The following is a 15286-nucleotide window of genomic DNA, read 5'->3' on the forward strand; positions in this document are numbered from 1 at the left end:
CGTTTCAGCTGTCCGCCGCGTCTGTGCTGAACTCCAGTGGCAGCCCGCAGGGCACCATGTTGGCGCGTACGCAAGGATGCGCCACTGGTGGTTGATGAGGGCGGAGATGAGGGGGCGGCTGTGATTTGATTACAGCTCAGGCCCCCTGCATCTGCGGCGTGCTGGCGCACATACACAGCAGCGTGCGTGGACAAAGTGTTCGTTAACCCCCCATCTTGAGACTCAGGCCACCAGCCTGCTGATGAATATTAATATCAGTCAGATGAATGCGGGGAAGACGAAAAGGTTGTTGCTTCAGGTGTGACCGCACAAAGGAGCAGATTGTAGTCGGACCACTCCAGGTCACTGCTGAGTCTGTTATATTTATGCAGCACTGTTGTATGTGTGACTGGCAGCTGGGGGTTTATTGGTTAAAGCAGATACTCTACCAAATTGTTCTTGTTTGATAACCTCCACGCCCATTTATCATAGTTTGGATGGCACAAGCGTCCCCATTCTTCCTCTAAATGTAACAAGAGTCATTATGGCCGAACTGTTCCACTTTAGTTTCACGTCCACAAAAATGAAGATCTTTGTTCCTGTGTGCACTCCAATATGTTTTTTTATATTTCTGGCTTCCTCTTCACTGAGTGGCCTTTCAGGCCATGTTGGTAAAGAACACTTTTCACTGGACAATAATACCTACCAGCTGTAGCCAGCATCTTCAAAAGTTTTTTGGCTTTTGTTCTTTGATTTCTGACATTGCTGTAGCATTTAGCAATTAGGAAAAATGTGATTATGGTAATCCACACATAATTCTGACCTAAAACAAGAGAAGTTCGGTTTGATTTAACTTCAGACAGAGAGGAAGACATTTTAAGTATTCAATGTATTTAAATGTCTGAGTTCATCTGCACATTTAAACCAAATGCATCATTTTATTTATAGTTATCTTTACAGCTATCAGGCATAACATTATGGCATGATGGGATATGTGCTCTCATCAGTAATACAGATATAATTTCTGCTCTTAAAAGAAAATGTTTTGGGTTCACAGTATTCACACAGTCATGTGTGATCAAAATAGGTGAAATTAATTAGTTTTTTTCCCCCTGTCTGGACATGGGGGGGAAAATGACATGGGCTCCGTCAGATACAGGGAGGAAGCTAATCAGTGCAGGAAAAACAGGAAACATAACAGACATAACATAACTTGTTGAACCTCAGAGTTATGGGCTTCCTGTACATTTGCTTGCTTTACAGCAAATGCAATTCCCTCAATCTGACTGGTGAATGATGTCGACTAGATGAGTTTTGTCTACACCTTTGCAGATTTTGTTCGCCCCGATGTGTTAATTATTCAGATCAACCAATGGAGTCCTGAGAAACTTTATGACGTTTGACAGCAGAAGTGAACACTTCAGTATATGTTTGCAATATTTTGACGGTTATTTTGTCTCAAAAGCCATTATTGCTTGTAATGACTGTCTATGCTGAGATGTAAAAAGAACCCAAGAAAAACCCACAGTTTTTTAAAGTGGTGTCAAAATGGCTGATGTGGAAGTTTCACCTGGTCTTGTATCAACTAATACCGCTGAGAAACTTCCATCGGTTATTTTTTAGCATGAATTTTGGAAGTTCGGTTGAGGGTCTGGATTGCAGCTGCTGACTTTCAGTGGGATGTTCACATCACAAAGTAATTCTTTTATTACTTATAGGTTGTTTTTTTTCTGTGCCATATTAATCTATTGCCACTCACTAACTTGATCATTTCTAGATCTGTAGATTGTATCCTTTTAGAACAATCCAAGTAGTTCCTGAGATTTTTTCCAGTTCAGTTTGAACATATTATTTTCAAGCAAATTTCACAAAGAAAGGCTTGTGGTTAGAAAACCCCTCTCCATTCAGAACATGCAAATAACATTTAATTTCATGGGAGATTTATTATATGTTAAAAAATGGAAGAACTTCCTGTCTCCTTTTTAATTAGCCTATTTAATCACAGCACTTACAAGGCGTCTCCAGTGGCTCCCTCTGGTTGCCCAAATGTAAATGCGATGGTTCAAATCCCGGACGATCTTCTGAAATGTCTCTGGCTCAAGTCTTCATCTAGCTCTTTAAAGCAATGTTTAAAAAAAGAAAAAAAAGTTTTACTTTTAAAGAAATCCTTCAGGTATAAATCAATTGTAACCTTTCTGCTCTTGAAATTAAAAGAAAAAAAAAAATCAAATCAGGTTTTTTCATATTTCATTTCCAGCAGCTGCAGGTGAAGTCTGCTGCTTAAATTTTGTCTACAGTCATTAATTACAAGTCAAATGTCACTCCCCCCCCTGACAGGCAACAATGAAGCATTACTTAAATGTGCTAACCTGCTGGAGGGGGAGAGGAGAAAAAAAAAAAGTTAGCTGAATGGGATGTGATTGCGAGGTTCAGACGTGCTTGATTAGCCTTTGATGCTCTGTGACATCTCGCTCCCTCGCCTCTCTCCTTCTCAATCACACGCCACGGCGAGCCGCCGACTGACTGGCGTCTGAATGGTCCCGTAACTCGGCGCAGACCGCGTGAATGGCCGGTGATGAACGGGGGAGCGCGGGGCTCGAGTGCGCTGATTAAAAAATGTGACACGAGTGGCAGCCTAATCAGAATCCATACCCATTCTGAATTTCACATTGCGATCCATACGAGACATTTGAATATTCATAACAAATCTGCAGCAGGTTTGTCCTTTTTTTTCTCCCCACCTCTTTCCCATTGAGTAAAGTTGGATCATCTCTACCAGATTACTCCCTGCGGATCGGATCGGATCCGACTGGAAAGGTTCACTTGACGGCATTCGCTCCCTTGAGCTGATTGGATCAAATCTCATCAGGTCGACCTTGATGCAGCCCTCCCATCTGAGCTCCACAACAGCTCTCCATCTGATTATATTCAATTAACTAACCCCCCTCCCCCGGACCCTCTACACTCAGCTGCTCTCAAACATACTTTCAGCTAAACCTGGTTTGATTGCAATTACATCGAGCGAACTCAATGGAGGCTTAAGGAGAAAGGATTCTGCTTTTTCGTCTAACTTTCATGCATGTTGGGTTTTTCTCATAAAGTTGCACTTAGGATTTTAATTTCTATACATGATCCATTGCATTACCTTTTGACTTTGAATAATGGCACCTCTCCAAAGTGATTTGTCAGTTCAGTGAAGCAAACGCCCCGGGTTTCAGTCGGGATAAGGCTACTTTCAGTTTTCTTTTGCATAAATTTGTGCGACCCCGCCGTCGAAGATTCAAGGCCTTCATCCTCTAATGTTGTTTTAACGTAGGAGGAACTGAAAGGAGCAGCTTGCTAGTGCCACAAAGTACTTTTTATTTCATTTTTAATGCTGAGCTCCTCTTCCATAGGAAGACTGAATGTTTTGTATTTTACATCATAAAAAAACTATGGATAATTTCCTTCAGCTTCATCATTATATGCTGGTTTTAGTTGGTCTGTTCCACAACATAAAAATAAAACAAGATAAAAACAGTAGAGCAGTCAAAATTATGATTTTCTGAAGCTGCAGCTTCATGTTGTCAAAATTAGCTTCTCCAGTTAGCTTTGATTTTGGCTGAGCACCCCACAGAGCAGCTAATCACATCCAGCTAATGATCAATTATAGATCAGTTTGTTTATAGCAGATCTGCTCTCTGAACTCACACCGTCTGTTTCCCAGCATAGCATTACCCCAGAGTTCAGCATATAGGTGCATTTATATCAGGGTTTGGTGCTGTTTTTTTTTTCTTCTTCCTCCTCTGCTCGCTCTAAATGCTAATAACTCAAATCAGCTCAAAGTCACACTCCCTGTTGTGCTTGTTTGTGTATCACAGTGTGTACTTTTTCAACCAAAGCATAAATGCTCACAAATCCCAAATCCAGCTCATTTAGGTTAAATATTTAATGATTCCCACCACAATTACACAGCCGAAGCCACATCTGCGTCCATTGTGCTGCTCACAATGCCACACATTAATTCATATACACACATTCATTGTTGGTATTATCATTCAATTTTGCTGCCTCTCGGCCTCATCACCTAACTGATTGGCCTAATGAATGGAGTTCTGGGTTTGGTAATGTGTCTGAATTGGTCTGTAGCATTATTGGTGTGCTTGAATCTGACGCATACGGATAGAAAAAGTGACGGATGTCGCCGTATAGGAAAGGTTTGTGTTTGTTTATTACTAGTTGTCATTACAATGTCAATCTGTCCAATGTAACTAAAGCAAAGGACTAGTTGATAGGTCTAGAAATATCTAAATTAATACATTTCCATTGAGTTTGTAGCAACCCTGTCTACTGCACAAAGATATTTGACATATTCAGTAGTCATATATAATACATTGTTGTACAGAACTTGCTCCATTAAAGCCTTCTTGAATAGTTTGGTTTCTTTTTGGGTCATCATTTGTTTAAAAATGTGCTGGCACCCTTTCAAGCTATGACTTGCAACAATAAGTGATTCCATGCACCACTGTATTCCCTTTATATCAACTCTAATAAAATCAGAAGGTAAACATGCATATTGGTTGCATTTAGGTTACATTTCTAGTCTGAACTGTATTCCTCTGCTTTCAGCTGAGCTTGCCGATGCAGATAAATGAGCCTTTTTGCTGCTGACATTTAGTACCTTTGGTTGCCATGGAGAACCTACATCACTCACAGCCTAAAGGTGTTTAAAAGAGTAGGAAAAAAGCACTTCACCTGAATTTTTTTTTTAATTCGTTGCACCCTTCCCCACCTGGTCACACATGCTTTATTAGATTGATATAAACTTAACATTATAGAAGCATTGTCCATCCATATATGAATGTAACTAGACAGAAAATACATACACATATCCAAGTATAGAGCTGCTTTAAATTGAAAATGAAGTTGGAAAGAAAATTCTGACCATTTCATTAATTTTTTTGCTATACATCCCAAACATGTCTTGGAAAAGGAGACGAATAAAAACCAGGAAAAAATAAGAGGTGTGTGAGTGTAATGTCAAGGGAAGGCGGATGAAAATATGAAGAGGAGGAGGAGCAGGCGGCAGAGGGGAGAGCCACAGGTGAGAGGGCGCCAGCCTCGCAGCTCCGAGTTAATCACTCCTTCCATTTCTCCGTCAGATCCCGAGAGGAAGGAGGGAGGGAGAGAGAGAGAGAAAAGGCTAGAAGGAGCAGGTGGCTGTGTGACGGCCACAGGGAAGGGAAAGCTGATTATTGGGCTCTGGCAGTGACTTTTTGGGGAGGAGATTTGGAACATGTCATTTCTTTCTGTGTTTGTGTGTACACGTAGCAGCCGCGCGCCTTTACGAGAATGAGGTTATGACTTCGAGCGCAGAGGGATTGCCTGGTCCTGTGTATGTTTGTGGCGTTTCAATAGATGTGCAGCAGGAACTGATGTGATGTGTTTTCACTGTGGGAATGATGAATGAGCTGGTTTTGATATTCCCGTTGCTGACCTGGGAAATTTGAGGCCTGGAGCTCCCTCGTCACCCACAACCCTCGCTCTCTTCCCGCCACCTTCCGCTCGTTCCCTCCCCTCATCTTTCCCAAAGGCCTTTCAGGCCCCGAGTGATTTATGAAGAGTTTACCCTCTCCCTTTATGAGTGTGCATAAATAATAATGTGGCCTGTCACTGTGCATAGCCTGCACTGTTATACCCCAGCTGGAGTCTTGCTTTGTGTAGCTGTGGCTTTATTGGGGTTTCTGCTTTCAGTCGGAACACACATGCTCTGTCACGCTGACTGATGCTGCAGATGTTGGGACTCGGATACCTTTGGAGTGTGTAGTACCACACACACACACCCAGACAATTTAACTTTAAAATATTTATACATTATGGAAAAACCAAGAGGTGTTTCTTAGAATACGCACACTAGTGATACTTATTGCAGTTTATGTCTGTAGTTTTTGTTATGAATGTACCAACATGAAAATACATTTTGGATTCTATTTCTTCATTTTTTTTAGTTTTAAGTATAGCCAGTCACTCTGGAGGTGCACTATAATGCTTTTCTAGAATATGTAGAAATATTCTTTATTGTCCCACAAAAATAATTAGAAGAAATTTTCAGTAAGGGTAAATTAACAATATAGGACAAATAATCTTGTATAGTTATTAAAAATGACAAACTCTCATCAAAAGAGAGGTTGAGCTGAGTAGGGAAGGTTTAAAAATGCACACTCTGTGTGTTTGAGCATACAGAAACAGCAACAGACTGTTTACAAGAAATTTAAAAAAGGATAAGCTTTTATTTCAAATTCAAAAATACTTTATTGATCCTAATGGCACAGATGTCCTCTCCATGTGGCTAGCAAAGAGCAATCCAATCTGTTGCTTCAAAACAACCATTTGTGGCTTCTTGAGCTTCCTATATTTTCCTCTTAACAAAACGTTTATATTCATAGCAGAGAAAAAAAAGATTGTAATCTGATTTGTCCAGAGGAGATCTTGATTTGGAGATATGTGAATCCTTGACATTTGTATAAATCAATTTTATTCTCCACCGGTATAAACTGACTGAACTTTTGTGACTTGCAATATTTTTTTCAGCCTGAAAATATATATATATATATTTTTTCTCATTCAATGAAAAGCAACCCCACAGCATCATGCTTCCTCCACGATGTATGATTGTTTTGTTTGTAGTTTTTTTTAAATGTATTTTTTCCACCTATTTTGGGGTGGATTATAGTGATGCGTGTTTACTTGGAAGAAAACCCTCCAGTCTGCAACCATCCTTGATAGATCAAAGAGTCTAGGTGTAGAAATTCAGCAAAAACCTGCAGCCTCACCTTCACTGCTCTACAATTACCCAAAGATTGATTTTTAAAGTGCAGATACCTGTCTGCTGCTCTTTTCTTCACTCATTGCCATTTCTGATATAATAGCATAGATATTAAGAGCCAAATGTTCTCACACTGTCGGTGCAGACACTTCACCCCTTCTCTGTATTCGGACTGTCACTATTCATCACACTCTGCATCCATGGAGAAACACATTCTATACACATCGTGTTGAACAGCATCTGATTCATCTGCGGAGTGGGAAAGTGCTGCTGTTGCAAACACATTCGGCTTCCAGGAGGTTTCACAGCTTTGCAGCTTGAGGGTCGGAAAACAAAAAAAACGACACCAGATGCACAAATGCAAGGTTACAAGCTATTTGGAGAAAGATTTAGCTCAGACCCTGTTCTGTTGCAGGTCCTGTGTGATTAAAATTTTAAAAGGTGCTCTCTGACCTCTGGTTTTTAACGTTGTAGTTTTAGATGGGAACGCTTGTGCGATGTTTAGGTTGCCATTATTTTTTGTCTGCCAGAATGCAACGCTGTCCTTCTGAATTATGCATCTCTTGTTCAAAGAAAGAAATGAAGAACATTGTGAGAGGAAGAAAACAGAAAGGGAAGGGGGAGGCAGTCGTAAGATAAATGACAACAGCAAAAAAGCATCTCAATAGACTCCGGGCAGAGAAACACACACACAGAACGAGAAACACACTCTGCAGTGCTGGTGGATGCCGATGAGAGAGGAGAAGAAAAATGGGTTGATTAGTACCGGCGGATGGGTCTGGATGTGTGTGATGCTCATGTAAAGGTTAAGAAACTTGAGTGCATGCAGTTGCATTTGGCTAAAACAAGGTGGCACTGTTCATCCTTTCACATGTGCAAAGCATCCGACCTAAAGCAGTTGTTTCTTTTGAAAACATCCCACCCTGCATGTCTGCATCTCCGTCATGTGTTTTATTCTGAGCACGTGAATCAATATTTAAAGCCACTCAGCTGGGTCCACCTTTGAGTTGAATTACACAACAGCATTGTTTAATTTCCTAGCTACTAGAAAAATCAACAATGATAACTTTTTGCTCATAGAATCAAAGTTATTCAGTCATATGGATCATAGTGGTAAAAAAATAGCTTTTAGTTTTGCGAGTCTGTGTGAAAGGATGAAAACCTGTTTGGTTTCACTTCCACTGAATAAAAGGGTCATGACTCCGGCAGCCTGGAAACTGTCGGTGTCCTAGATAAGCGCAACACCCGAGGATGGAAAATATTGTTGTCGAATTGCTGCGTGAAAATGGGCATTGTAAAGAAAAATGCAGATACAGTATGTATACAATTTCAGTTTTGTTTTCAAGTGCTTTTTCATTTATCTAAAGCATCTTATAGTGAGTTGCAGGGTTTATGGCTCTCTGCTCGTTCTCAGATCCATTAAAAGCAGATATCATTTTATATGTTTTATAAAGTCTACACCAGTACATCTCAGATAGGTTGCCCTTGAAAAATATAGTTTATGCCATGATAAACAAAGAATATTTGTTTCTTTATTTAGATATGTAAAGTCAAAGGATGGAAGAGGTAATTGATTTTCGAGAAGATTTTTAGATCACTTGGAATTATTAGCTTTTATTTTTAATCTGTTGGCATAAATGCAAACAATATTTATAGATATTAGCAATGCACAAATTAATTTGACCATAATCAGGTCCAATGTCAAAGAATTAGTTGTTTTTTTTTCTCAACTCTCCCTCCTTTTTCAGTGTAGAAATGCCTCAACTTGCATAGCGTTTTATTTAGAGTCTATTAAAATCGCCAGCCTTGTGTTACTCAAGCCTTTTGTGTCCTCTGGAGTTTTCTCTAGAAAACTGAAACCACAGCAAAGTTTTGTTCGTTTCTGAAACGGTTTTACTAAGCAGTATGTTAATGTAAGTTGCTTTCCTTTTGATGCTGCATATATTCCTCTTTACGTTGTTTCCCGAGGCATTTTGTCTCTATCTATGCTTCATGCATGCCTCCGAATAACATTCTTTTGTATTTTATTGTAATCTGGCAGCTGTCCAGCATGCAAACAATCTTCACAGCCAGCCTGATCACATGACTAAAGCACACTGTTGTGACTAACAGTTCATAACACGGCTGAGACCTGCCACACACACGGTTCACCTGCTTGTATGTGACACGGCGCGCGTTTGTTTGAGAAAACGAGACAGCGGGGCGTCATTATTCAGCTGCAGCAGACATACAGTCTGCCTGGGTCCATAGCAGTGTCTCCCCTCCCAATTGGAGAAAGTGGGGAAAATAAGGCAATTTGTTTCTGGGGATACTAATCACAGCCAGGAAGAACTGAAAAAACCGAGTGTGTTAAAGAAACACACCATGAACCATGAAAGCTGTTGCTCTTTGTGCAGGGACAGAGAAGTCGTGCTGAAAGGATGAAATTTCAAACCTTCCTGTGTTTTCAATAAGTAAGAAACAAGATCCCTTCGCTCCTTTTTATGGTAAATCATGCACTGATGATTGAGTGAAATATTTGAACTTGGGAAATCAAAAGTAAAACTTTCTATAAGCATATTTTTCATAGCTAAGAAAAATAAAAATATTTCCTGTTTTTTTTTTTTTAGGCTTTAAGCTGAAACCTGAGGAGTTTAACAAAGTGAAGATTGTCTCATTTCTAATCAGTATTGCCACAGTTTTGATAACTTTTCCAATCTTTTTTCCATTAGTTTGCAAAAACTAAAATTAGGAGTATCAGGTTAGTGGTACATCAGTCAAACGAACAATATAGGAGAGGAGATATTTCGCTTAGGTTTTTATGTAACTGTAAATCACTTACTTTTTAAGTCATGTACTTTAAAAAAAAAAGGCAACTTGGAATATGTTTTTTTTTAAATAAATACATTAATTTAAGTTTTTCTTTTAGGCTGTTTAATTTAAAGTGACAGAAAAATAAATATATGCGGTCTTAGTTTTCCTGATGCCTTCTTGGCAGATTTTACGTACTTAATTTTAATATTTTTCTTGAAGTCCAGATCTTCATCAGTACTTAGGTGGAAAGTGCTTTTAATTTTACCAAATCTGAAACAACAGCAGTTTCAGATTTGGTAAAGAAGGAAATTTCCGGTTCATTGGTGGGAAAATGATTGATGTAGGGTTTAATTAAATAATTAGATATCAGTAGGAGTTTATTAAAGATGTTTTAGAGCTTGAATATAGTAGCCTTCAACTGAGTTTAAGTTTTGGGCATTTTTTTGTAGGTCCAACAGGTAAAAAGATATATATATATAAGCTTGAATGTAGATTAAAAAATATATAATCTTCCTTCTTGTGTGAATTTTAGATGTCATATTTCAAAATGGTGTTCAAGATAAAGGCTTAGTTGCAGCAGCAGCACAAATGGTCCATTTTGCTGCCGTTTGACTTTGAAATGACGCAGCAGAGGAGTCATTTTGTCAATACTTAGCATTTGATTGAATGATGAGTGAAAGCAGCAGTGTAGCCCACATTAGCATCGCTCCCTGCCTGTGTGAGCCATAAAAACATAAGCCAGCAAAACCAGATGATCATTTCCCCCCCTCACATTAAAATAAGTTGCTGCTCAAAACAACCAAATCGTTTTTCTGCGGGAAGGTCACAGCTGCGTCTCTCATCACGGCGGCGCTTCGAGACGCCTCGTTTGATTGATGCCGTCAGTAAGTTTGGAGAAGGAGACGGAGGCTCGGGAGGGAGCGAGATAAGCAGAGAAAGAGGAAGGCAGATAAAGAGGAGCGAAGGCTCAAGATGCATCCATCAACTGGCACAATCAGATTGTTTTCCTGGCACTCCGTTATTCTCTCTCCTTTGCATCCGCCTGCCTCTCAATTCCTCATCTCTGAACACACATGAATACAGTTGACGAATCTTCGGTGCGCTGCACTGGCCAGGTGTCGAGAGAATATTGAATCACGAGAGGTTTTAGGTGGGAGGTGGCATAGCGCCGTGATGGATGGCGCCCACCGTTTACACTTGCATACACACGCATACACTCACATACACACACACCATAGTTTGTTAATAGACCCCTTTCACAGTTGCATCAGACAAGGGCCGTTATGACTCGAAGCAGTGTGTTGTTACTTCCGGGGTAATTTTGCCTCAGGAAACAAAAAAATTCACGGATGCTCATTATCTTAAGGGTATAATGAAAGGTAAGGTTAATAACAACCATACTTAAGTGTTAAATAGCCTTACATAAGGCTTATAATGAAGGCAACAAAGGCTTTAAGTTTCTAGATTAGCTATATTAGCCTGCTGCCAAAATGACTGAGTGTATACATAATGAGCATTCATGATTAAATGTTTATTTTCCCTTCATTCTGGAGGGAATGACACACGTGACTACTGAGTTGTACGATGGTGCTTTAAGTTTAACTTCCATTACATTAATGATGTACTATGTTTTGTCTAATCAATAAAATTAAAGAAAAGTAATAAAGAAATTAGACTTTTGATGCCATTTTTGTTTTGAAGATTTGACAGGGAGGTGTAATTCTTTCCTTTTAGAACTCAAAAAATCTGCTCCCAAATCCAGTTTTCATAACAACGATCGCGTCTTGTAAATAATCACCGTTAAGTGTGTGATCGATAAAACAACAGCGAAATAGAACATGCTTGATGTGCCCATTGTCTGGGCAACAAACAGAGTGCAATAAAACGCAGTCTGCAGTTAGAAAAATAAAACGGCAGCCTTTTGAAAAGGTAAGGTATATAAAATTAAATTAATACACTTTAAGTTTGAATTCTGTGCAAATGCCAAATAAGTCAGTGCAGAAGCATCCTTCTCTTTTGACACGCAACCATCGCAGCCATCCTCGGACTGGAGCAACAAAACACAATAATATATCTAAGAGTCATTCCAAATGTTGACAAATCACTAACTGCTGAGATGACTACAATTTAAAACAGAACATCTCACAGCTCAGTTTCCTGTCTTGAAAAAAACTCTGGTCTATGCAAAGTTTAACGCTACAGTTTTTAGTTTTATGATGATTATATTGTTCCCTGCCATCCGTCCTTCAGGAGTCTGTTCAGTGGAAACACTGGTGCTTTGGTCATTTGTCCTTAGAAATACTTTATTAGCTATATAACATAGACCCAGTCCTGTCAGGCATGCTAATAGTATTTGCATTTTGAAAGCACAAATCTAAAAGTTTCAAATTGCTTTATAAAAACAACTACCATCTTTTCCCATTTTCAAACATTTTTGAAAAAGCTCCAGGAAGCCACTAGGGTGAGCTAACAAATTACTATTGCTACAAGTAACAGTTAGAAACCTTCATAGTCAAACAGGCGTCATTCAGTCCAGTTTAGATTTTGTTGTCAAAGAAAATGTGTTTGCAAATTGTGACATATTTTCAAATTGTATTTGTGGCTATTTTTTTTTTCTCCAGAGGATGTGTAAACACCTCCAGAAATGGACTGTATCGAGTAAGAATAGAAGTTGTGTGACGTCACGTGAAAAGGGTCTATTGACGTGTTCATCTCATATCATCTCATCTGTTGTTTAGTTTTCATCCCTTGTTCCACTTGGGTTATTGCATTTCATAAAGTGGTCATTTCCATCGCCAGGCTTGGCTAATGAGAGCGTCACACTGCCGCGCGCCCATTTATCAAAGCATGTAGCCGCAGCGAGCACACAAACATTTCCTCGGCCTGCCATCGTGTCCCCCTCTCAATTAGGCTGGTTTGTCGTTCTCCTGCCCTCCATCCCCCGCTCCACTCTGCCCATCCCGTCTCTTCCTGTCATGTCATGGCGGCGGCCGTGTCATTGTGTTTGACAGCTTCTCATTCTCTTGTCGGATCTCATTCGGCTGCTAATTTCATAGGTACACACCTCGGCACACGTTAATTCCTCTGACCCACCCCATCTGCAGGATCTCTGGTCAGATTTTCTTCTTTGTTCACAAACTTTCTGCAGAAGCTCCTTATGGAGGGAGTTGAGCTTTGAATTCTGCTCTGTTTGATTTCTCACACATGTATGTTGCCACATTGGCAGATTTGGCAGAGTGAAGCAGGTTTCATTGTTGTTACTGGTAAGATATGTGACACGAAGGCCTCACTGTGTTTATGGCTCTTTGGTGATGCTACATAATCAGGCTGTGCATTTTCAGCTTCTTTAGCTGGCAAGATCTACATCCTTATTTCATGCATTTATAAATGTAAACTCAGGATATCTATATTATTCTTAAAGCCTTAAATTCATGTATCTAAAATTAAAGCCTTATGTTTTGTGACTCCAGTTGGATCAAGCTACTGCTAGCTAGCTGCCAAGTGCAAATTTATCACCAATTGGCTGGACGACGTTTGTCTTCAGCATTGGCTCACTTCACTTTGCAACCACATTGCTACGTTGTACATTATACAACGCAGCGTACATTCTCTGAACAGAAAATGTTCGATCTGCACTGATCTAAGAGCCGCATTTGATGCAACGGTAACTCTGAAGTCTGAGGTCTTAGTACATTTTAAACAAGGTGGTCAAGTTCCAGTCAATTGAATATTGATGAATTAAATTAGAGGGAAATACAGCTGAGAAGGATGAGGCTAAGGAAAAGGAGCAGAGCATGAAACCAAGAGAATGGAGCCACAGAAATAGAAATAGGGAAAAAGGAACTGCAATTAATGTCTTCAAACAAAGTAAGAATGCAACAATTTCTATAGATAGTCTTATAAATCTCACAAGTAGTACTATTTTGTTTTGCAATAGTCTTCTTTTGTACATTTGTGTCCTGACACAGGTCTTAAATTCCATTCATACTGGTCTTAAAAGTTGGTGAAACCTCCACCAGCGAATGGTAAGCTTCCCAGCAGAGGCCTGATGTTGTGTGTCTCTTCCAGCTGGTGGCTGTGTTCGATGATGACCAGCGCAGCAGTACGGAAAGCCCCAGAGACTCCATCTCCAACGGCTACTCCAGCGACGGCGCAAGTCCTGAAGCCATGCAGTACTTCCCCCACCTGGAGTACGAGGATCCAAGGAGAGGGGAGATCGAGGTCAACGAGGCTGTCCTCAAAGCCAGTATGTTGCATTTTCTTAAAAACACTCAAAGAACCAAAGATAATCTCAATCGACACCTTCAGGTGTCGTATGAACGTGAGAAAGTGTATCCTGGTGAAATGTGTGCATGTGTGGGTACGTGACTTAATACATTTCAGCTGTACAAGCTGTGAAAAGAGAGAATTTATTGCCTGTAACTCAATTGTGTGTGAAAACAGATGCAGTGTTGATGCAGCCTTCTCCCCCATCATCCTCACTCAGCTTTTTTTTTTCCCTTCTTAGTTTGCTACTGCTTTCACACATTGCTGAAACTGAGAAGCACGAACAGAACAGAGTTCAGTTTTTATGCATTAGCTGCTGAGAATAGAAGAGAGTTCTATACCTATTTTTTAGAGCTTTGGAAGTAAATTGAAGGAGAAAATATTATTTTTTTTAAACTTGATGACAACAGAAGGCTATTTCAATACTGATCTATAGCAATATTACAACATTGTCATTGTACAACATTTGTTCCAACATGTAATAACTTAAGACTGTAGAAATTAGCTTTGGTCTCTGCCCACCTCTTATGAAAATTAATCTAATGAAGGTAAGATATTCACTGGTCATATCCTCTCAACAGAATCCCACTTTGCACAAATCTACGCTGTTGAATGTACTTGACTTTTAGATATGACAAATGTTAACACCCTAGTGACTTTTTTTCCTTCACACTCACTGGCCACTTTATTAGGCACATCTTGCTAGTACTAATTGGACTACTTTTGCGTTCTTAGTGGCAAAAGCTGTCACTAAGGCTCAAAACTCCATGTTGCACATTTATGATGTGGAACCGCATCCCAAACATCCTCTACCTAGATTGAGATTGTGGAGCTGCAGTCCCACAACATTTCACTAAGTAGTTGATACTATTTAGTTATACAAAGAGGGATGAATCCATGCTTTAAATATTGTTTGCACCACATTTTGACTCAGATGTTGTTTTTAAAGGTTTCTTAGGCTCTAGACGCTTTTTAAAAAATTTGTAGCTGGACAGAAAGATCAGATCAGACAGGGGAGGGAACAATATGCAGTAAATGGCCCAAGGCCAGGAATCAACTGCATTGAGGACTGCAGCCTTGATGTGGTGCGTCTGCTCTACCACTGCGCCCAGGGATCTCATTTTTAAGAGGCAACTGAATGTTGCAGCTGAAATCAAGTCATTAGTTCAGTCCATGTCTGTTTCACAATTTGACGTGTTGTGGTTTCTGAGCTGGTGTTTGACATAGTTTGGTTCTAACAAGTTTCTATTTGAGTAATTTTTCTGTCATTTGAAACCAGCATACCCATTCCCTTCTGACTTCTGACATCAGCAAAGCATTTCTCGCCACATAACAGCAATACAATGGAGTCAGGGGTATGATCCTTGTTCTATTATCACTGGAAGAGATTGCTTGAACTTCCTCTCCTTCTGTATCTATGAAGTTCCCTCTTCACCTTTGATT

The 15286-nt window shown here is 39.8% G+C and overlaps 1 protein-coding gene across 3 annotated transcripts in view; it reads left to right on the forward strand.

The window, feature by feature from the left end:
• pard3ba (par-3 family cell polarity regulator beta a) overlaps positions 1-15286 on the forward strand; it is a 127048-nt gene that overhangs the window by 10926 nt on the left and 100836 nt on the right. For all 3 annotated transcript variants that reach the window (XM_044109888.1, XM_044109889.1, XM_044109887.1), the window contains one exon: positions 13646-13823. In XM_044109888.1, the coding sequence (XP_043965823.1) occupies positions 13646-13823 (178 nt within the window). The remainder of the gene's footprint in view (positions 1-13645; positions 13824-15286) is intronic.

This window comes from Gambusia affinis, linkage group LG24 (assembly GCF_019740435.1).
Source record: "Gambusia affinis linkage group LG24, SWU_Gaff_1.0, whole genome shotgun sequence".
Classification (NCBI taxonomy): Eukaryota; Metazoa; Chordata; class Actinopteri; order Cyprinodontiformes; family Poeciliidae; genus Gambusia; species Gambusia affinis.